This window comes from Carlito syrichta, unplaced genomic scaffold, assembly GCF_000164805.1.
Source record: "Carlito syrichta isolate Samal-C Ts95f unplaced genomic scaffold, Tarsius_syrichta-2.0.1 Scaffold315198, whole genome shotgun sequence".
In the NCBI taxonomy this organism is placed as follows: domain Eukaryota; kingdom Metazoa; phylum Chordata; class Mammalia; order Primates; family Tarsiidae; genus Carlito; species Carlito syrichta.
The window spans coordinates 897,394-921,895 of NW_007259294.1; the positions used below are offsets into that span (position 1 = coordinate 897,394).

A 24,502-nucleotide genomic window follows, 5' to 3' on the forward strand; every position below is an offset into this window, starting at 1 on the left:
GGGGGGGGGGGGGAGGGGGGCAAAAATTACCTATTGGGTTCAATGTGCACAGGTGGGGTGGTGGGTACACTTAAAGCCCTGACCAAAAACCACTTGTATCCTCCAAAGTGTTGACATTTTAAAAATCAATCAATAAATAGATAAACAAAACTGCTTAACCTGGTTCTAAGCACAAGAAAACAATGAATTAGAACAAGAAGGCAGGACATTCTACAAGATAACTGACCTGGATTCTTCATAAATAAATAAATAAATAGTTGGTGTGAGGACAAACAAAAGAAAAAAATGTGCGAGGGATTGAGTCGAGTTGAAACAAACGACTAATGCAATAATTTCTATGAAATAGTCTATCCATACAACAGAATATTACCCAGCCATCAAAAAGAATAAAATGCTGACCCACGCTACAACATAAAGCCTGAAACATTAATCTAAGTGAAAGAAGCTGGTCACAAGAGACCACACATAGTATGACTCCATTTATATGAAATGTCCAAAACAGGCAACTCCATAGAAACAGAAAGTAGAATAGTAGTTGTCTAAGGCTTGAAGGAATTCTTCTTGGAGTGATGAAAATGTTCTAAAATTGATTGTGCTGATGACTGCACAATTCCGTGAATATATTAAAAACCACTGAATTGTACATTTTCAGTGAGTGAATTATATGGTTATTTTAAGTGCATCTCTGTAAAACAATGAAAGAGGGGGGGGAGGAAAGGAGGGAGAGAGACACTAAAGAGACACAGCAACAGATGTCCCTGTGTGTGAGCTTGAATGGATCCTGGATTGGGAAGAAAAGCAGCTATAAAAGGCATCTGGGGTACACACACACACACACACACACACACACACACACACACACTATTATATCTCTATATATTATGATATATATTATTGAATTACTTGGGGAATCTATACATAAATATTATTATATATTAATATATAGATATTAGGTGTAGATATTATTAAATTAATGTTTTCTTAAGTATGGTAATGGCATTATAATGACGTCTCCCCACCTTAGAGATACACATTCTGAAATATGTCAAGAATTTGCTTTAAAATAGGATGGGGCCTCAAGGGAGGTGATGGGAACACAAATGAACAAGACTGGCCAAATGAAAGTTATTGTTAGACTTGAATGACGGATCTGTGGTACTTCATTACAGCATTCCCTCTTCTTTTGTAAAGACTTGCAAATGCCTACCAGAAAGGTGTTTTTTAAAAAACTTTCCTTTCCCTATGCTCCAGATAACTCTTTCTCCAGTTATCTTTTAAAGCCCTCCCAGCCTGGTGTCCTGGCCCCACCTGGGTTGCTTAACTGTCACCCTGAGCACGAAAGGACGGTAGTACCATGTGGAAAGTGCTTGATAAATTGTAGTGGGTCATTCACAAGTGACTCAGTAAGCTTCCCCCCCCACAGCCATGTCTTCTTAGCTGCCATTTTCTCCCCCTGCAAATAATCTTCTGGGTCCTGTCCCTTTGGCAGGTGGGATCCTGTAAAGCCCTTTGCTCCCCAGGACTGTTAGGATAAAACCCAAGTTCCTCATGCTAGGCTTGTGCAGACTTCCTGTAAGCCACAGCCACCTCTTTGGGTTCTTTGAAAACACAACACTCCTTTCTGCCTCCAAGCATCCACATATGCTGTTCCTTCCACCTGGAATGCTTTTCTTTCCCCGCCTCTTTGCCAAGCTAAGCCTTTGCTCATTCTTCCAGTCTTAGAATAAGTTATCTTTTTTTTTAAGGAGTCCATTCCTGACATTTCTACTACCAGCCACCACCATCACCAGGTTAGGTCCTCAGAGCATGCTCTTCCTCCAGCCCTTATCACTGCTGAAACTGCATAATCACTTATCTAATGTCTTTTTCTCCCATACCAGCTATAAACTTCCATCAAGGCAGGGGCTGTATCTGCCTATGTCTCAGTACCTGGCAAAGATGCAAATTCTCAGTAGAACAAATATCATTGAATTGCAGGGGGTGGTGGTAGAGATTTAGCATCTCATCTCTTTCTCCGTTTTAAACTCCATTCTTCCCTAAGTCCAATGGGTCTCTTAAGTTTCCAAGCCCTTAGTCCCCATTCACTTTGCTCTCTCCTACGTCTAGCAGGTCTTCCTGGAAAGTTCATAGGAATTCAGAACACTTGAAAGATGATGGATCACTGGTGGACCGGCAGCAAGAGAGCCAGCTAAAACTTGTTTCTGCAAAGGCCCCAAAGACTACCCAGCCTTGGATCCTTCTTCCCTCCCCTCAATCAGGTGATTTCCATTTACTCCGTACCCAGATAGCCAGCCCAGGGATGTAGAACTGAAACCCTCCACTGGGTGGCACCAGATCATCACCACCTGCACCCATCTACCTGGTCTCCCAGGGTTAGGTGAAGGAGGACACAGGCATCCTCAGGTGTTGAGCACCCAGACATCAGTCCTACCCACAACAGAACACAGTGGGGACACATTCCTGGTGTCCATAACAGTTAGGTCTGCCCTCCCCCAACCCCCAACATTCTAATCTTCCAGATTAGCTTACTCAAGGAGGGCAGCTAGCAGCTAGGGAACACAACAGGGGTTTTCAGATGTGGACTTTTTCAGCCAGAGTTCTGTCTCTATGACCTTGAACAAACCGCTTTATCCACCCCACACCCTGCATCTCATAAAGGCATGTGTTCATTGTTCATTCATTCACTCATGTTTCAATTATAATTAAGTGAAATTCTTACAAGCATGCCAAAGAATGCCACATATACTTAGGGACCCACCGTCAAGAGTACCCCCATAAATACCTTCTTAACACATTTCTATGTTTAGTCTTCAGCACCTTGTTGAATAACCAGCCCACAGGTTCACTAACAAGGATAAAAAGCAGTTAGCTAGCCTGGCCGGGTGGTATATACCTGTAGTCCCAGCTACTTGGGAGACTGAGACAGGAGAGCTCTTGAAGCCAGGAGTTGTAGGCTGCAGTGCACCATGACTATGCCTGTGAATGGCCACTACATTCCAACTTGGGCAATGTAAGGAAACATCTTCTCCTTACAAAACTTAAAAAGGTATAATGTTTTTCAAGTGGTAGCTTTGGTATCCAAATGTTTCCCTTTCACAGTTTAAAAGAATAACATTCTACCTTAGAGTCCTGGAAACTGGTGAGGAACTGGTGTTCTACCCTCTCCATGTACCACATATTTATTTTTGTTACTTTGATGATACCTCAACTCCCAAGGTTATCATCCAAAAAGAGTATCACTGAAATCCGCCTGACATCAGGCACTGCCTACCCAGACTTGAGTCTCCAGAGCTGGCCTTCCTTGAATTCCTAATACCAGTTCCTCCCTTCTAGTTTTTATTCTGTAAAATTAAGAAATTGTATCTGTTGCCTATAAAAGCAAAATGTGTTCACTTTAGGAAGTTTTTTACATAGTGAAAAGTGTAAAGAAAATAAAAATTACCCATGATCTTAAACCAAGGTTTCTTAACCACAACACAATTCATATTTTCAAACTGGATCATTCTCTGTTGTGGAGAGCTGCCCTGTCTGCACACTACAGAGTATTTAGTGACATGCCCCGTGCCTTTCCAAACTGGCTGCCAGGAGCACCACCTCCTCAGTAGTGATGATCAAAATGTCTCCAGACATTATCAAATATCCCCTGACTGAGAACTACAGTTTTAGATGCAGATAGAACCACCATAAATGCACTGGTTTATTTTCCTTCCAATTATTTTTCTTTAAGTATAGATTTCCTTCTCCCAAATAAGACTGACTATGCATGCATTTGGTGTTCTGCTTTTCCAACTCAATATTATGTTGTGAGCATTTCCCCAAATCACTAAGTTTTCATCAAAAGAATGCCTCTTAATGGCTGCATAATATCATTGACTGGCTGGATGTCCAGCGCCATAATTCATTTTACCCATCCCTTGCTGCTGGACAATTAGGTTGGGTACACTATTACCGTGCTATATATAATTCCTGAGTGAACAGCCTTCCACATAAATCAGAATCCCTGGATATAATATTCCAAGAACAGACACTGGAAGAGAAATTCCTATGTCAATGGCTTATGATACACTCTGTTAAATCAGCGTCTAAGATGTAAGTGATACCAGTAAATATTTTTTAAATGATTGAGTGACAACTTCACAGTATTTTCAGAGGCAGGGGGAGTCACTGGGAAGGAAGAATGATTTTGAGGGTGGGAAGCTGTTTCCAATATACTTCTTGATGATACCCAGAGCAGCACCAGCTTGCTGTTGTTAAAACATCAGAACTGAGGGTGACCTTTTCAAAAACACTCCCAAGTCAGGTGACAAATAGGGTTGCACTTCTTTTTTTTTTTTTTTTTGAGTTGGAGTCTCACTCTGTCACCCAGAATGGAGTGCGCAGTGACACGCTCCCGGCCACCGCAGCCTCGACCTGCTGGGCTCAGGAGATCCTTCCGCCTCAGCCTTCCAAGTAGCTGGAACTACAGGTGCGCGCTACCACGCTTGGCTAATTTTTCTGATTTATTGTAGAGATGAGGTCTCGCCAAGTTGGCCAGGTGGGTCTCGATCCCACGGGCTCAGGCAATCCACTCACCTCAGCCTCCCAAAGTGCTGGGATTTCAGGCTGAGCCACCAAGCCCAGCTGGGTTTCACTTCTAACAGGTTGACAGCAGCTATGTTGAGAAGGCTGTTTGGGGAATCGGCAGGAAACACACAGAGCCCAGGGTTGATTCATGAAGGGTGGCATGAGCAGGGGATAGAGGGGGACAGAGAATCCAGCTGTGTACTGTTGATTGTGCCTAGAGTCCCACTACTCAGACGTGGTCCCCAGACCGGTGGCATCAGTCTCACCTCAGGGCTGGCGACCTCCTGGATCAGAACTGGCATTTTACCAAGAGGCCCAGGTGACTCACAAGTCCATCAAAACTTAACAAATCCCAATCTACACTCACATCCAAATTCTTTTCCAGAGTTAACTGAACTGGATTTGAGCCCAATACTCAGGCTCCTAAGAGAACAATTTAATAATGTTTCCAAAAATTAACACTCTTGTCTGTATTAAAGCTGAGTGTCACAATTCAGCCGATTATACAAACAGGTCACGGGGTCTTTCCTTCAGTGACTGCTACAGAGAACCCACTGCACAAGTGGCTATTGTTAGCACCAACTTCAGCAATATTATCATCATAATCATCATCAATTATCACGATTGTCATCATCACCACTACCCCAGAATTCTGGCATTTTAATTCCTAGAAAAGGGTGGTGGAGCTCGTTCATTAAGAACATCTTGTTGATAATGTAAGGGTAGACTAAATAAGACTCATCCTCAGTTTCTTAGGCACAGCTTAATGGAACTGGAAAATCTATGGGAACTGGCATCAAGGTCAAGTCTGACCCCCAAATCATTATGTGAGTCTGCACAAGTCCCTTAACTGGTCTGAGCCTCAGGGACCTCATGTATACCATGGGAATGGTAGTGACACCTACCTCAAACATCTGCACAAGCGTCTACTGGGACAGCAACTGAGAAAGCAGTTTGGGAATCTTAAAACATATGCCCACCTCCTTCCATCCATAGCTATCTCTTTGCTAGCCTATCAAATAAGATTCACAAATTTTATTAAATTCCATTCTGGGTAAAGTCTGGGGGTCAACGGGGTAAGGCAGAGAAAAGGAAAATGGCCTGGCACATCCACACTTTCCAAGTTTTGGGGAAACCTAGATGCATGTGTCAGGAATACAGACCGCAGAATGGGAACCTCTGCCCTAAGGGTTACAATTCCATAGCATCATCCCCTCCTCCAAACCACCTTCAACTTCTAGAAAACAAACAAGCCACAATCATCCAACCCTCTCCCCATCAGAAAACACTGGAACAACCCAGATACACCAACCACTTTCTACTTGGGGGCAAAACTGCACTGCTCACCTGGACTCCCATGACAGACTTGTCTTTTTTGTTATTTTCTGGAGAGATAGGATCTTGCTATGTTGCCCAGGCTGGTCTCAAACTCTGGGTTCAAGAGATCCTCCTGCCTCAGCCTCCCAAAGCTCTGGGATTATAGGCATAAGCCACTGTGAGCCTGGCCCTGGATGTGTCTCTAATGAAACCTTCTTGGGCCTACATAAACAGCTACCCCTACCTCCCTTAATGGGACCCCTTACCTGGGAATCACCGGTGGATTTTCGGAGACTCATGTGGGTAGTCTCTTGAGGGTGCGCTGTGGTCCCTGACGCGTGGTATCCATTCACTGCAGGGACAGAGACACGGCTCAGATGCTGTGCAGGCCACAGACGGGCACCCCTGCCTGTTGGCCTTTGCAGCCCCCTCTCCCACCTCCTTCCCTGGCTCTGAGAGGTCTTGCATGGATAGAATTAGACCTCAGGCTCTTATTAGTATCTGCAGAGCTGGAAACGTGCTGAAAGCAACTCTCTAAACCTTAGACCCCAAACTGCTGAACTCTCAGGGAACTGAGTTTCTTCTCAAGCAAGAGGAATGCACTTAACAGGAAGTGAGGTCACTACAATCCTGCTGCCACCGCTGCAAATACTGCATCAGTTACAGTCACAGGTATCAATCAAGGGTTCGATCTCTCGCCATACAGTCAGGCATCCATCCACCACCTTCCTACAGTTCTCTCCACCTCTCTCTAAGGAACCCTCAGAGCAGTATAATGTGGGTATCGTGGAAAGAGGACTGGAATTATTGGTTGCCATGAATATATGTATTACTGGCTCTGCCAGTTAATAGCTAAGTGATCATTTGCACTTCATTCTCAAGTCACGGTTTTCCTAAAATTAAAAAAATAATAACCTGAAGCTCTAAAATTCTAGTTCTAAACCCCTAGAACTTTATGTCTCTTGGGGGACACTCACTCATGCTCCCAATGCATGTTGATAAACCTGCTCTCCAAGGGGCAGAGGGAGCCCTAATTTGCAGAGTCTGCCGATTTCTCTAGATGACAAGGGTAGAGAAAAGGAGGGTATAAATACTCCCGCTATGGCCAGTTTCAAGACCCCAGCACCACTGCATGCTCCTGACATCACGAATTCACACTGGGACCCACGTTAACTCAGTTCTCAGAGGTGGTACTGCTCCCATATGAAGATATCCGTAACTACATGAGTTTATGAGAGTAGTTTCTCCTCAGTAATCCTTGGGTTCTGTACCTGAAAAATGGGCATAATTCCATCTAGTCTCCTGACCTGTCTTTGTTGGTATCATAATTCAACAGGAAATAATTGTAAAAAGTATGCAAAGGTGTAAAGTACTTTGTTATAAAATGGGAAGGGTAGAGAAAAGGAGGGCCATTGCTTTTGTTCCTGAATTGAGTAGCTGTGGGCCACAGGCCTGCATGATCTCTGGAGACCAGGAAAGCATGCCACCCTCATACCCCAGGCTCGGAGGAATTGTCAATACATATAAACAGTGCAGGTCAGTCTGGAGGAAAATACACACACTGATGTTCAACTCATGATCCTTCTGAAGACGGCTCTACAGTGTGGCGGGAAGCAAAGGAGAGAATGGCTGCAAGTCACCAGCATGTACTCATCTAGGGTGACAAGGGCTGGCAGCAAGCAACAGGCAGTGGGGTGATGAGGACTATTCCATGGAGAACCTTTTTCATGCTGAGGGATGTATCCCACTCTCCTCCACTTGCAGTGAAAAATCCAGGGCCATCTGCGAACACAGCCATACTCAACAGAGTGCCTGTGGGCAGCTGGGCTTCTCCTTAATCTATAGAGTTTGGCCCCCATTCCAAAAAGAAGGTGGGCACATACATACCAAGAAAACAGAAAAGCAGGTGCAGAGCAGGTCCCTCGTGCCATGGAAGCTTGGGGACGCAATAAGACACAACAGATTAGCCCTGCAGGGCCAGCTACAGGCCAGCTACACACCCACGCCTCTTGGGCAGCTAGCCAAGTGCTGGTAATATCCACCCATTATACAGGCAGCTGAAAAGCAAAGACCAAGATGTAACAGCATCCAGGAGAATGCTGAGAGGGCAAGGGATTATCGACTCACACTGGCATAAAGCTATGCCAAGAAAGGCATTAGATTGATGATAAATACACCCCACGATGAAGGCATAACACTCGAGAAATTTTATTTATCCAACAGCTTAGTATCCACATGGATGAAACACAAATGCTAAAAAATCTAAAAGCAACAGTAGAAAACCTCCCCACATTGCTTTCAGTGTAGGACTGATTCATAGAAAAAAGCAAGGATCAAAGAGGACCTGAGTAATTAAACCTGAAACAAGAGATACATTAAACATCGCATCTACAAACAAAGATAACATGTTCTGCCAGGAAGTCCGGGAACATTTAAAAAATTGGCCATATTTAAGCCACAAGTAAACTGTCAATAAATGGCAAAAGGCATAAATAACACAGGCCACATTTTTGACCAGAAAGCAATAAAAGTAGATATGAATAATAGAAGAATAAATATACAACATTCCCCCTCCCCCAACTCCCAAGCCCTTGGAAATTTAAGAAAATGCCCTGTTAGATAATCTCGGGTCAAAAGGAATTTAAAATGGTAATTACACAATATTTAGGGAATAAGAAAAAGAGCATACCTAAACAAATGGAATAAGGACTGAATTACACTTGGAGGAAAATCCATAGCCTTAATTATTTCATTACCAAACCCAGAGGAACAAAAATAAATGGACTAAACATTCAACTTAAGATTTTAGAGAAAAAAATTCAAAAGCCCCCTCACCCCCCAAAACAAACAAAACCAGGAGAAAGGAATATAAATATGGCAATAGAAATTAATGAGTGAAGAAATAGGATAACATTAGCCAATTAGGGCTGGTTCTGTGTGCGCGCACTTGGGGTGATGGGGGATGGAGATAGGAATCACAACAATTAAAAAAAAGCAGATAATCCAGAGTAATTTGAGAGTAAGAGAGAACACAAATGCTCAGAATTAGGAATCAGAATGAAAACATAAACACAATCAACAAGTAGAGGGTTTTTTTTTTTAATGCAAGAGCATATGACTTATAATTCTACGCTATTAAGCACCAAACCTTCCATAAGACTCAAGTTATCAAAATAGTTTCAAGGGATCCCCAAAACGCCAAAAAGAGCAAAACCTTTGAAAAGTTGTGTGCTCCCACTTCCCACCCCCCACAAAAAGCACTGGACCCAGATGGATTTATGGGCAAATTCATTCACTCTCTCAAGAAAGAAATACCCAAGCACAGAAACATGTGGCAGGCTTCCCAGCCTATTTTACGAAGCCAACATTACCCTGATCCTAAAATCAAACAAAGACAACACAAACCTGAATTACTGTTCAGTCTGATGCAACAATGAAACACATGGGTTTTTACCTGAGTGGTTAATCAGTCTCTATCTTTGATGATGCTGAGTCCCTGTAAACCAAGCATGGCCCCAGCTCCTGAGGGGACTGCAACTTACTCTATCCCAGACCCTCCACTCAATTCCTGCTATCCCTTCGGACCCAATACCCGCCAGGATCACAGCAGCCAGGAACTCACTAATGCAGAGGCATTCTGTCCCTGATCCAATCCCTTGTTCTCACTTCAGTTCTGGTCTGTCAGCTGTTGGCTAATTATGCTCATGTCAAAACAATTACTAGGAAAGAAAAAATAATTTTCCATTCGACCATTTCTCCCCACGTAGCAGCTCTCCTTGGGCACCCTGTCCTGCTGCACTTCCCGGGCACACCCAGCACACTTCTCAGTGGAGATCTGGGCAGTGATGGCCCACAAGATCCTGGCAAACCTCACCACAAGCCTTCTCTGTTGGCATTACGCATCCTCTGGGCTCCTGGCTCACCAGGGGTTATCCACGAGAAAAAGGAGGCCAGAAGTGGGTGCTTCTGGGCTAGCCTCAGGCATGGGGGAAATAACACTGGTCAAGGATCACTCATAACCATACAGAAACATAATCCAATTTGGAGATAAAAGAAAAAAAATAAAATGCTAAACTCAGCTGTTTTTTTTTTTTTTTTTTTGAGTTGGGGTCTCACTCTGCTGCCCAGGCTGGAGTGCAATGGCACAATCATAGCTCACCACAAATGCCGAACTCAGCTGTTTTATGATTCAAAACCGGGAACCAAAAGCTTAATCTCGTAATCTTAGTAGCTTTAAATATAAATATAAACACAGGCACTCACACATTTTGTTTCTCTTATGGGAGTTAAACAGACAAAGAGAGGGCTTGGGAGGTGTATAACAAGAGAAGGTGACAGATATTTGGGAAGGAAGGAGGAAAAGGAGGTCAGGGTAGGGGAAGTGGATAAAAAAAGAGAAGAAAGGAGAAGAAGCAAAATTATTGAGAAAGATCAAGCAACAATGAACAGCCAGCAATGTCTGCCACCCAGAATCCATCCTCCTGGTAGGTCTGCTTCTACTTCTCAGTCCCAATCCCTTACATAAAAAGTTCCATCCTCTGAGCCTCATGTCCAGGTTCCCAATCCCCGGAAAGCCTGAAAGCATACAAGAAAATCAGCCCTGGACACTCCCTCCTATCTCCCTCAGGTGTAGCCTAATATCCCTTCTTTCTGGAATAAACATAGTAACTTCATTCCTTAAGGTTAAGAAACCTGGGATCCTTGAGGCCTTGGTTCTTGAAATCCTTCCTCCCTCCCTTGCTCTCTGTCACCCATCCTCCCCTCTCTACTCCTCCCTCTCTCTCTCCCTCCTTCTTCCTCCCCTCCTTCCCTGTCTCCTACCTTTCTTCCTTCTTTTTCTTCTTCCCTCCCTCCCTTCTTTCCCCATCTATCATACATAAAACATGGTGCAACATAATGTTTCCCAGCCATGTTATATAGAACAGCAATTCTGCAGGATGTTTACTGTAAGTGTTATGCAGAGAAGGGAAGGAAGGAGTAGAATGTTATGGTTCAAATAATTTGGGTCAAATGCTCCCATTATTCAGATTTATATTCGTTTATTTACAGAAGGCCTTTAAAAATATGCTGATATGCGCTGTAAATCCCAAACAAGGCAATACCATCCCGCATCCCTACACATGCATGGACATAGAATCCCTTTATGTACATCACGACTACCAAAGAACCCACTTTGGGAAACACAGCTGTGGCCATAGATGCACAGGTTCTGAAGGCAGGCAGTTCTGTACTTCAGCAGCTCTGACAGCCCAAAGGCACAGTCACTTCCTCCTTCCCTCCCACAGCACCCTAGAAGGCCTGGTGGGTTCCTCTGTCATCATATACACCTCTCAGGAGTATCCAGCATCTACCCTGGTCTGTTTATGGGGTAATAAACAGACCAGGTCTGTTTAATAGCCTTCTATTCCAGAAATATCTCTCTGACCACCTGGTCCTCACTGTCTCTTCTGGTTATCTAAGATGCACACTGTGTTCCCAAAGATGGAACTGATACTACTTTTCCCCATGTGGTTGTGAATGGTTAAACACATGTGGTGTTCTCCAGGGGCATCAAAGGTTAAACAGGACTTCGTAAGGTCCCTGGAGCCTCTGCCTACCAAACCACTGATTCTAACCGAACACACACACCTCCTTCCAACAAGGGGTGCCATGACCTTCCCTGTAGTCAATGGGGAAGTCTGGTTTAGGGCTGTGAAAGCTGCTCTGGGCCTGGTGACTGCTAATTCTGCCATGAAGAGAAGGTCCTCCTCTGCTCCTGTGTAGGAAGAAGAGAGTTGCTCAGGGCTTCCTGAACCAGGAAGAAGGTGTGGGTAAGGGGGAGGTCTTGGGTTCTGGAACCCCTTCCCCAGAGAGCCCCTGCTTGAGAGCACAGTTGCCTGCTGGTACACATGCTTAGCTAGCTCCTCAGGCTCCAAGGTGGGTTCTCCTTGGTCTTTGACCTCTGCAAAAGTCCTTGATCCCTCTTCTTTAATCTGGGTTCCTTGGGATCGCTGGAAGCCTAAGGATGATCCCAGGGTGGGCTCAGGCCCCAAGGATGGGTAAAGCTAGATCCTGAACCCAAGCTTCCTGAAGTACCCCTCCCCAATCCCTGCCAGGGCATCCACAATAAATAATAGATTTCCTCTATCCTTATAAAGAAAAAAAAGTAAATACAATTTCAATGCACATACCAGGCCCAGAGGCTCAGAAAGGAATTCATTCTCTACATTTACGCTGTGGATGCAGTAGCCACAGGTGGCTAGTTAGATAAAACAAACCAAATGTAAATAATATCTAAACACAATATAGTTTCCAGGACTGAATACTAGGACAGAAAAGGAGCATTAGTGGAAAAACTCATAAAATCCAAATAATGTCTAATGCTTAGTTAACAGTCATGCCTGATGTTAATTTCAGAGTTTGACAAATGTACTGGGGTTATGTAAGACATTAATGAAGAAACCAAGTAAAGGGTACACAGGCAAACAAGTATACTCTCTGTACTGTCCTTACAGCTTTTTGGTAAATTTAAAATTATTCCAAAGTTCTTATAAAGCTACTAAATTAAGTTAAATTAAATGAAAACTTCAGTTCCTCAGGCGCATCAACCACATTTCAAGTACTCAGTGCCATATGTGGCTAGTGGTTACCATATTGGAAAGCCTAGACAGAATGTATTTATTGTCACAGAGAGATCCATTGGACAACGCTGCTCTACCCTGTCTTCATTTACCCAGTGACTCATATATGAAACTCCCAGAGCCTTCATTTTCATTCAAATTTTCTTTCCCTTTGCCTGTTACCATTTCTCTCTCTACAAATCAATATTTCCACACAGCACATTAAATGAGCCCAAAGAGGGTTTTTTAATATGTGTGGCAGTTACTGAATAGCGTCTTAGGTGTTCTGTTTTGGTTTAAACTTTACTTCTTACTTCCGTGGTCCCCACCCAGAGAGCCTGGCAAGAAATCCCTCTAGTAAAGCTACTGAATTAACACAGCTCCCATAACTGTGGTGGCATTAAAAGAGGCAATGCCGGAAAATGTCCCCAGCCCAGAGCTGACTCTAAGTAGCACCCGACATTCAAAGAGTGGAATCTAATTTGTGAGGGGGCTCTGGGGATGTTTCTAGATCTCTCTCCCCAGCTGGTAACCTAACCTGGCTGGCTGTGCTGACGAGCATCCAAAAAACCTGCACGAAGAATGAACCAGCTCTGTCCGTGGGTGGCCCTTCAAACCCTCTCCAGAAGCTCAGGAAGCTAAACACAAAAGTAAAACTGATCTTCACCCCTTTGCCTCCATGAAGCATGGCTTGGCTGCGTTAATTTGTGGTTCCCCCAGACATTCTTCCTGACCTGTTTTTCCATGTTCATCTTCAAGAGTGACCATAGGAGATGTGTGTGGTCAAGAAATGTGGTTGAGCTTTCCACAATGCCCTCACCGTCCACTCTGCCGGTAACTCCGCCATCATTGCTAACCAAGAGCAGTCTTAACAGAGCCAAGTGCTGTCTGGTGGGCTTCGAGGAGGTGCTTCTCTCAGCGACAACACACATCTGTGGCATTTGGCAGCTTACCTCCCCCCTCCCCAATCATTACACTCAGCATGAAATCCCAACACCCTCACTGGCATAAGGGTTTGGCAGGCTCCACCCCTGCTGACGACCCTCCCCCTCATCTAATACCACTCTCCAGCTTGTCTCACACTCTTCAGAGACACTGGCCTACTCTCTGTTCTCAAATGTGCCAAGGTTATTCCTGCCTTGGGGCCTTTGCACTAACTACTCCCTGGCCCAGAATCAAGCCCCCACCTCCGTCTTCTCATTGTTGTTAAATCTTGACCCAAATGTCACTTGCTCATTGAGGTTTTCCTGACTCCTCAGTCACACTCTGACACACTGCCCTGCTTTAATTCCTTGCATGAGAACATGCAAGGAATATCTAACATATTTCATGTTTGCTTATTTGTCCAACTTCCCTACTAGAACACAGGTTCCCTGGGGGCAGGAACCACATGTATCTGTTGGGTCCACGGCTATGTCCCCCATACTGAGAGCAGTAGCTGGCACATTTTGAATGAGATGGCTTGACACTCCATCACTGTGACTTTTGCAGAAGCAGGAACAGAACAAAGGGGGCTGAGATCCAGGGTCCTGAGTAGTTTCCAGAAGAGGAGTGAACCACTTCAGGAGCCTGAGGATGGGGGGGAGGGCGGGCTTTGAAGCAACCTTATATCCTCTCTGAGTCTATTTTTCTCCCACAATAAAGCTCAGTATCCTGAAAGCTATTTGTAAAACTGAATGAGAAAAGGAGCTGGGAAAAAAACCGAGTGCTTCCCTGTAGAAAGAAATACCAATGTGGTGATTATTTTATATTTCAGTTAAGAGCTATGGATTCAAAAACTGGAAATGATGTCAAATTATCCTGGATCCTCCCACAGCCTCATTGGTGGATATTTCCTACTCCCATTGGAGAGTGGATGGAGAGCTGATGTTTTCAGACCCCAGGGTAGGAAGCATCAAGAATCAGAGAGGAGCAACCCTTTCGGTCCGTTCCCCTTTGGGAGCTTTTCTGTCCTCTCAATAACTCCTGCTTTAAAAAAAGAAAGAAAGAAAGCAAGCATGGGGCTGCCCTCCCATAATGATCTTCCCCCAGGCCCTCAGTTGATGAATGGACAAAGTGAGGCCTGGCATGGAGGAGCCCTATGCCCAAGGCCCCAGTTTAACAAGCTGTAATTTTGCAAATCTAAGATGCTACAGATTGTCAGAGGTACTCTTAAGTACCACTAGCAAAGAAGAGAAGATGTATCCAGGATATACTGATTGTAGGATGCATTTGATTTCCAAGATATTAAAATCTTGGGGTGGGGGGAGGCGGTCTTAGAATTAATGACATGGGACTTCTCATGTTGACATAAGATGTTGTGGCTTCTGGTTTCAGTGGGTTGTGGCCCAGGGACCCTGGAGCTCTGCTGGAATGACATTCTGAGTCACTAGAGCAAAATTTTTCAACCTTGGTGCCAGTGACATTTAGTGCTGGATGATTCTGTGTTGTGGGACTGGCCTAGACATTATGGGCACTTAGCATCTCTGGTGTCTACCCACTAGAGAAGGCAGTGGGTAAACGTCTGTAGCATCTCCTCCCAGTTCTGGCAATCAAAAATGTCTCCTCAGCTGGGCATGGAGGCTCACACCTATAATCCCAGCACTCTAGGAAGTGGGAGGATTGCTTGAGGACAGGAGTTTGAGACCAGCCTGGGCAACATAGCAAGGCATAATAGCATAAAAAAAAAATTAGCCAGGTATGGTGGCATGCACCTATAGTCCCAGCTACTCGGGAGGTTGAGGTAGAAGAATCACCTGAGCTCAGGAGGTCAAGGCTGTGGTGAGATATGATTGTGCAACTGTACTCCTGTTTAGGCAATGGAGTGAAACTCCAACAAAAAAGTCTCCACAGCTGGGCTCGGTGACTCAGCCTGTAATCCCAGCACTTTGGGATGCTGAGGTGAGTGGATTGCCTGAGCCTACAGGTTTGAAACCAGCCCTGGCAACTTGGCGAGACCTCATCTCTACAATAAATAAAAAAAATTAGCTGGGCATGGTAGTGCGCACCTATAGTTCCGGCTACTTGGAAGGCTGAGGTGGTAGGATCGCTGAAGCCCAGCAGGTTGAGGCTGCAGTGGCCGTGAGCATGCCACTGCACTCCAGCCTGGGCGACAGAGTGAGACTCCAACTCAAAAAAAAAAAAAAAAATCTCCAGATATTGCCCAGTGTCCCTTAGTAGGCAAAATCACCCTGTGGAGAGAGGAAAGCATAACAGTATGTGGTATGTTGCAAAGGGTGGAAGTAGGGAGTTAAGCAGGCTTCTTCATTTCTTGAGCCTTCAGAATACTGATGTGCACATGGACTCTCCAAGTGGAGTAGAAGAGGCAGGTCTCCCAACTGTATTTGAGCACAAAGCCCCTTTCTGCAGAACTGATAGGCCTGGAATTCTAAGGACTCTACCCTAGGACCCTGAGGGTGGGGCCGAGGGAGGAAAGTCATCATCCACACATTCGTCCGTTTGCCACCTGGTGATTCTGGTCTCTGAATCTGACCTGCTCCACCCACCTCACTGCTTTTCTCAGCCCCCTTCAGGGGCCAAACACCCAACCCAGTGCTAGGCTGGCCAGAGAGGGCTCTTGATATGCTTGTTTGGGTGAAAAAGAGAGTCTGTCAAGCCCAGGCCTCTGAGCTAGGGGCCACAGCTAGATTGTTCAAGCCCTCCTTCAGGGGGACAGCCCCCACAGACAGTAGAGGATACTGCTGGTGCCAGGAGAGCAGGCTTTGGAAAGATGACCCTGTGACTCAGAGGGAAAGACCGACCAGACCCTCCCCCCAGCATGGCAGGCCGTGGCAGTCATACCTGCCAGCGCTACACACCCAGTCAAACAAGCCTCCCTCTGCCCATGTTGCTGTCCTGTCTTCCTCCACAATCACTCTGGCTGGAAAAGACAGCTGAGTCTTCTTTTCACTGTCTGCCTGGCCTGGAGCCATTCAGGAAAGAGGACACACCTCACAGTATTCACACTGGCATTCTCATTGTTTAAAAAAAAAAACCACAAGAACAACAGTGAAAGTGAAGGCTGGAATTATGATGAGGCAGATCTAAGGGTGAACAGGCCCAGGTCTGGGGACTTGGTCTAAGAATGCCCATCTCACATCTCCTGAGGACATCAGGAGGAGATGCCCCATGTCTCTCCCCCACAGAGAATTTCTCTTAAAAATGTATTGAAGTAGTAATATAAATATAAATAAAATGTTTTAAAAGCCTGGGAGAATTTTCCTAGGAAACACCCATCCCTAAATGTCACCTCTCCCATGCCTTGGGTGAATCTCCAGAGGTCATAATTTCCCGCCATCTCCAGTTTTGAGTTCTTCTGCTGGCGGCTTCCACATCCCTAAATCATGTATCTGATGAAAAGCTTTTATGTCTTAATGGCAGACAATAGCCAAAGGCTCCCCGCTCTGAGAGGCAAGGTTCTGACCAACCGCGCAATGTACTGCCACCCTCTTCCCAACCAGTGTCTAAGAGTCCTGCTACTATCTTTAGTTCTTCCTTGGGTTACCTGCGTTGCTTTAGGTCAACTATTTAGGCCTCTGACTGCTTCTGTTACAAGAACTTTACAGAGGCTCTCACCTCCCCTCCACAGAGGCTAAGGATGTCATGGCTCCTTCTGCCTCCTCAACGCTGTCCATCTTCCACAATCTGTCATATTCTCAAGCTATTAAGGATTAAATTCCCAGTTGCAACTACAGCCTTGACTTCAGTGCTTTTGTACCAGGTTGAGTCCTAAAGTTGAAAACTGACAAATGTAGTTTACACGCCATACGATGGTGGCGACATTGGTGAATTCATGCAACATGGAAGCCAGATTCTGTTTGGGGATTGGATATCCCAAAAAAGAAAAACAGACAGAACTCCACCATTGGGGAGCTGACACTCTAGTGAGGGAGAGGGAAAGTCAACCAGGAGCAGGACTCTGGGGACAATAAAACAGCATGTAAGTGACTGGGTGAGGGCTCTGAATTGAGTGGTCATGGAAGGCTTCTTAGAGGAGGTGACATTTAAAGAAAGGCCTAAACCACAAGAAAGTAGATGTAGCTCTCCCACTAATGGGTTCTGTAAACCGCCTCTTGGAATCTTAGACAAACCTCCCATCTCTTATTGGAATGGTTACCTAGAATGCCTTGGCTTGATTACCTTTGCAGACAGACAACTCATGTGCTCACAGGATTTCCCTCACACCTTTCCAGGCATTCTCTTTGAAAGATGCCCTGCAAAAATCTGTTTCCCTTTAGCTTCTGCTCCTTGAAGTCTACAAGAGAGCCACGAGGAGCAGTTCCATCCAAGCTTCAAGTCCCCCTTTCCCCCATAGACAGGGACCAGCTCTGATGCCTCACCTCCCCGGCTATCTCCTCCACCTCAGTGCCTGAGAGGGAGACAACATTCAGCCACCAGAGCTGCTGCTGCCATTGTCAAGGAGATATCAACCTGCTGAGCAACAGGCCTGAGATCTCCTAGGCCCACCCTCCCTGGGTTTAGGCCGTAAGATCCCGAGCCAGGTCTCAGACCCCAGTACCCAGAGGCTCTGCCTTTCCATGGGAGGTGGGTATGGGGGCCCTCCCAGTTGCCCTGAATTGGAGAGTGCACAGTACCTGTTGGAGGCAGAGAGCTCCTGTGAGGGCCAGGGCTGGCTGGAATCCCAGGAGAACTGCTGGGACGTTCCCAGGTGGTCTCTGGTCAAGGGAAAAACAAACAAAATCACTTTGAGAATTTCACAGGGCAGTACCCCAGGGTGTCACAGTGCAGAATGAGAGAGTCAGAGCTGGAGAAAACAGAGATTTGGCCGGTGCTCCCAACGCCTGGCCAGATAGAAGCTTGTTTCTATTTCCACACCATCTCCCTTCTCACCCCATAACAGAGCTGCTCTTTGCTGGGGTCCTGTGTCCATGGGACCAGGGTCAGGAGCAGGTGGACTTTCAGTTGAAATGCTCCAATGTCTCTCTGGGTCTCTCTCTTACCCCTGCCCCTCTGCCTACGCTGCCAATGCATTCATTCCATCTTCTACCCCAAGGTCTCCCAACTCTCCTGGAACCCTGGTGCCAACTGGATATTTCTCCTCAGATGCCCACTGTCACCTGAAACTCCAAAGCAGAGAGGAAGGAGTGCTGGTCTGGAGATCTATGAAGAGACATGGGTCTTCTGTCAATGGGGGTGACTTCCAAGGAACTTCCAGATTCTACAACTCTATGTCTTGTTTGAACCATAACTGCCATGCCTGCCTAGCTACCTCCCCCTCTCCCAATGCCCAGAGACATGCTCAGTCAGAAATATAATAAAACACAGTATTTTCCTCCAAACACTGCTTTACCCATCTCACTGTCATGAGGAGACTTCTTAGAAAATTATCTAGTGATAAAAATTCTACTTTCTCACCATATACAATTTGATACTGCAGGAAATTGCAAAGAAGAAAATAAGTATCACCCATCATCCCACCACTCGGGGGTCATCACCATCAACATTTTTGTACCCATATGTCGATTTGTTTTCTAAGCATATGTTCATCTTTAAAACAAAACAAATCAAACTGCGCGTTCTTTTCACATATCAGCGTTTGTGAATATCTTCACAAAATCATTAAGGGGGCTGGATAGCACCGTAGTTAGGCTCTATTTAAGAAGGAGATTCTAGAGCCAGACTGCCTGGGTTTGAATCCCAACCCTGCCTCTTACCACCAGTATAACTTTGGCCAAGCTGCTTATCCTCTCGGTGCCTCAGTTTCCTCCTCTGTAAAATGCGTCCAATAATGGTCTCTACCCAAGATATGGGTCATAGGGAGGAGCCCAGATGCCCATATACAAGCTTCCAGCATAAAGTTGTTTTTAAAGTTAGTCCAACACATGGATATAATATTAATTAATCAAAAATTATATCACTGAAAATTCAATTGTTTCAAACATGAAAAACAAAAACAAACAAAATCCTTTCAACGGCTTCTCTCAAGATTCAAGAGAACTGGGTTCTTGCCTCAGCTTTGTTCCTAGTAAGCCCTGAGTAAGTCATACCACCTCTCTGGTCCTCTGATTTTCATCCAAAACGAAGAAGCTGGGCTCACTGGTCTCTTGGTCCCCAGTACTCTAGCTTTGACTAGTAGTTTTCAAAGACAGTGTTTGGGTTTCAGGAAGAGTGAGCCTAGGGCTTCAGGGACAGGGTGTAGCAGTGGTTATACGGTTCCTTCATGTGTTAGGAACTGAGGGTGGGTCAGGAAAGTGGATGAGAGGATGTGAACATAAACAAGAGAGTAGTGGGATCTTCTATGAGGGAGACAAGGAGGGGCCAACCAGTGGGTTGAGGGGCTTCCGTGACTTGGAAGAGAGGAACAGGACTTGGAGAACTGACCTGAAGACCACTTCCCTGCTTGGGCCCAAGGGCCCTGGAAAGCATTCAAAGACTGGCCATTCATATGCTCAGTGACTCTGCAGCCACCTAAACTCTGTATTTGTTTTTCTCCACTCTAAAATGGGAATGAAAATGGCACGCAAGTAGCACCATGAAGAGCATTAAGTAGGTCAACATGTGTAAGGAGCTTAGGATAACACGGGGCACACAGCAAGCACTTCATCAGCATTAAACAAAGAGACAAGCCAAGCTGGAGGGTGCAATGTGGGAGCTGAGACAAGCAAACAGCCTTCAGAAAAAGGAAGGAGGTGACCCCAGGGGGCAAACCCCCCACCCAGCTTCAGACTCCTTCTTCCTTAGGAAGAGCTTTTCTTCTCTTCAGTCCACTGGATCAGCCCCACAGGAAGGCCACCCTGCAGCCTCTCACAGGCTCAAGCCCAGGGTCCCCTCTCCAAACCACTCCTCCTGGGCTCCCTGGCTTTCTGGAGACCTAGGGACAAGACCCACCCAGCTCCTCCCTATGTCCCATCCCTCATATCTACTTGGCTCTAGGGCCTAGAATACCCCTCCATCACGCTCCCCTCCATCTCACTCCTGAGTGGGTCTCCCTGCCTCTTGGAATCCATCCATACCCAACTAGTGGATGGCTCACCCTGAAGCCCAGCTCTCGACAGAGGTCACTGATCAGTGAAAATCCCTGGCTGGCTCCTTCCCAACATGGCACACAGAATAAATTCCAATGTCCATAGCCCTCCTGGCAAAGTGCTCTGGGGTCTGAGCCCTGTCTGCCTGTCCAGACTGATGTCCCACTGGCTTCACTCCAGGCCCAGTTAACTCGATTCACTGGTCTCTGAATATGCTGTTCCTGTATTGTTCACTTACCCCCACCACCTCCTCCATCTGCTATCCCTGAATATCATAATCTTGAACATTCATCAAGTCTCAACGAAAATGCCTCTTCTGCCATGCAGCCTTCCAAGATTGGTTTTCTTCCCTGCAGGCAAGCCCCCAAATTCTCTAGAGTGAGTGCTGTAGTGCACCACCCAGCTCCCTCCATCTGGCAGAGGATCATAGCAGAGTCCTTCTCAGGCACTGTCCTCTGCCAAAAGAAGCTGCCCTGTCCAAGGCCATGCCAGGGTAGGGGATGTGGGGTGCACATATCATGGCCGTGGGGGAGATCAAAGGCCCACCAATCCCCTTGCCTCAAGTCAAGCAATTCTGAAGGGCCCTCCCAGCTCAGAGCTCTCCATGGGTGTGGCCGAGACCTTCCTGGTGCCTGCACTGCAATGCTGCTACCTCCCCTTCCCTAGAAGTTGCCCCAAGGAGTACACTCCCTATTAACCTCCTGCATATAAATCTGCCTCACATGTGTCTGAGAACCTGCCCTAAAACACCCAAACACACACGTTCCAGCCAGCTTTCTTCTAGAAAATCTGCACTCGATCCGCCTCTCAGACAGCACAGACCTTAGCCTCGACGTCTACCTAATCTCCTTGAGGGCTGAAGCTGGCTGGTTCTCCCCCTCAAACATAGTACCTTGTCTGATGGAGGTATGGACAGATGGGCCAACAGAGAGACAGATGCTGTGACGACACAATGGAGATTCCTACCTGATGTGCAAACAGACAGCAGGAACGGTCCCAGATGATTGTCCCCCTGAGGCCACTGACCTTACTTTAAAAGGAAGCACCAATAGCTTACATGCAGGCTCTACCATTTTATCTTCTGGCTACAGCAGGGTCTCAATTCCTGCACTGACTCTTCTTTCTATCCATGCACCCACTCATCCATCTCAGGTACCTAGTACCTGCAAGCCACCACCAGCAGCGGGGACACAAACGCAGAGCCTAACTTTAAGACAAGTACTACTGAGCAGAGGAGCTGCCAATCCCTGTTCCTCCACCCACCTCCACCCCACTTGAGGTCTCCAGTGAACAGAACTATAAGCAGCAGAAGCCAATACAGCATCAAGCTGCTCAAGTCGCTGCTGAAGGAAACTCTAAACCACAGGTAGAAGCTGGCCTGCAGTCAGAACCCTGTTCTCCATGTGGGGTCCCGATGGAAGTCCCTTATCCCTGCACTTGCTGGCCTGGGTCCCTCCCAGGTACCCCAGAAGCTGGTGTCCCCATAAGTGCATAAGTACTGTCTATCTCAGCTTTCAATGGGCCCCATCAGGGACGAAGCAGCTGCCAAAGGATTCAGCCCAGTCCACCTCCTAGTCTTGGCCAGATCTGACCAACCCCAAACACAAAGTCAACTGGCAGCCTGGGGCAAGGATGAAGACAAGCCAGACCAGGCCAGGCTGACATCTGGAAGGAGTCATCGGGGCTCTGGATGGGTGACCTCATCAGCAGCAGGACACATCACCCCAGATAACCATACCACCCACAGGGAGGAAGCTGTTTCCAGGTCTTTTCTGATAAAAAAAAACAAAAACAAAACAAAACTCCTTAATCTGCTTATGGCACACCAGGTTCCTTGATCAAGCCAAAGCAAGACTGAAGTGGCAGCTCAGGGCCCAAGAGACCCTGTATTGAGGCTCGTTTCCATTCTCTGGGCTTCCATCCATGTAGTCCTAGAGGTCAACCCAGGTGAATTCCCAGTCTCTTACTAGCCAAGTCACAGCCAGGCAGGCCCCCAAGGTTCTAGGAAGAATAGTGAGATCAGAATGGAAGAAGTGAGACATGCTCCAGGGAGCTCCTTCCCACCCAACTCAATTCACACAAAACGATTTTTTTCCTAATGGCAACTAGAACTTGCTTTGGAGTCCTTCCACTGAAATGAGGTCAGCCAGACATACATAAATGAACTGACCATGGATGAAACCAGTCCAAGGGAGGTTATTATTCTAGTATCAGTGCTAAGAGCCACAGATGTTAATTTTCTCATCAGCGGATTATAGTGGATGCCCATGTAGAATAAAACTTTCAAAGAGAACCGGTCATGGTGACATGTGCCTATAGCCTCAGCTACTTGGAAGGCTGAGGTGGGAGGATCCCTTGAGTCCAGGAGTTTAAGTCCAGCCTGGACAACATAGCAAGACACTGCCTAATAAATAAATAAATAAATATTTGTAAAGAGAGAGTATAGTTGAAAGGTTGAAAGCTACATAAATCTGAGTTTCAAAGTACAGATGTCCCCCTTTTAAAATAATAATAAAATTTTTTTTAAACAGTGAGCTAGGTAGGAGTTACTAATTTTAAACAATCACTTCCGGACTTCATTTCCTCTTAAGATTGCATCCTGCCTACATTAGGGATACTGGTCTCCAGTGGGAAAGCCACAAGGAGCCCCTGGACCTAAGCCACTGGTTATGGCCATTGGCCATGGCCCCATATGCAAGCCTCGCTTCCCTTTCCCCCAAACCCTCCTGCTCAGGCTTGGTCACTTTTCTCAGCTAGTGCTGGCTCTCTGCTGCCTCCAGTGGCCATCAGGTAAAAATAACTGCAGGCACCAGCAGCACAGGGGGAATCCAGCTTTGGGTCTAGGCTCTGACCTGAGATTCCCACAAGTCCTCTCTTTGCCTCTCTTCATAGTCATCCTTCTGTACTTCTTGTTCGCCCTCCTCCTCCCTCCATCTTTTCTTTCTCTCTCTCCCTGGTTTTGTGGTGTCCCCACCCATGGTTTCTCTCCTTGCCCTGCAGGCCTCACAACGAGGGCCAGGTTTTCCTACACAGACAGCAGCCCTGCCACCCTGTTCTCAACCTTTGTGTTCCTCCTTACCCGGAAGCTGATCTGCCCCCAGGATGAGCTGCAGTCCTTGGCCCTGTCAGGAGAATCACCGGAGTCCCAGTGCCCTGGTCCAAGTATCTGGCTGGCGGCAGATGCAGAATCTGCAATGGGGCTGCATTCTCTGAAGGCAAGCGGCAGCTAGCCCTAGAGAGGCTGGGTTTGTCCAGAGGCTCCTGTTCATCCCCTTGGGAAATGCAGCAGCAGTTCAAGGTGCCTTCATTCCCCTCCTGTGTACTGGGTTTCCTCCATCCCTGGCTATAGGACATTTCCAATTCTTTCTCAAAAGTAAATGAAATTTATTTTTTTTTTTTTGAGTTGGAGTCTCACTCTGTCGCCCAGACTGGAGTGCAGTGGCCGCTTCCGGCCACCGCAGCCTCAACCTGCTGGGCTCCAGTGATCCTTCCGCCTCAGCCTTCCAGGTAGCCGGAATTACAAGCATGCGCTACCACGCCCGGCTGATTTTTTGATTTATTATAGAGATGAGGTCTCTCTGCCCAGGCGGGTCTCGAACCCGCGGGCTCAGGCAATCCACTCACCTCAGCCTCCCAAAGGCGCGGGATTACAGGCTGAGCCACCGAGCCCGGCTAGTAAATGAAATTTAAACTACCACCACAGTCTCCCAGCAGGAAAGAAATCACCACTCTCTGAACAACCATTTACGCCTGGTCCCGTCAAGCCCCTCCACATGTGGCATCCCCTTTGATGGGCACAAAAGACAGTGTTATCATTTTCATTTTTAATAGAAGCAACGGAGGTCTCAGTGAGACGTGGTGTTTCTGGAACTTAGTCTGACAACGAAGGCTATCATTTGCCTGCTATGCTTGCCACAGCTAAGCTATGGGAACTGTAGCAAAACAATGCTGTTTTAATTTACAAACCACTCTTTATTGGAGAGTCATCTTCAAAATTAATATTATTATTATTTTTTTGTTCATTCAACACATATGTGAGGCGAATTCTGTGTCTGGCAC

The 24,502-nt window shown here is 46.3% G+C and overlaps 1 protein-coding gene across 1 annotated transcript in view; it reads right to left on the reverse strand.

The window, feature by feature from the left end:
- The window catches only part of GAS7 (growth arrest specific 7), a 247,056-nt gene that overhangs the window by 46,385 nt on the left and 176,169 nt on the right, over positions 1–24,502 (reverse strand). Inside the window, exons 3-4 of the mRNA XM_008072471.1 lie at positions 18,053–18,133; positions 6,147–6,232 (exon numbers count right to left, since the gene is read on the reverse strand). Of these exons, the coding sequence (XP_008070662.1) occupies positions 6,147–6,232; positions 18,053–18,133 (167 nt within the window). The remainder of the gene's footprint in view (positions 1–6,146; positions 6,233–18,052; positions 18,134–24,502) is intronic.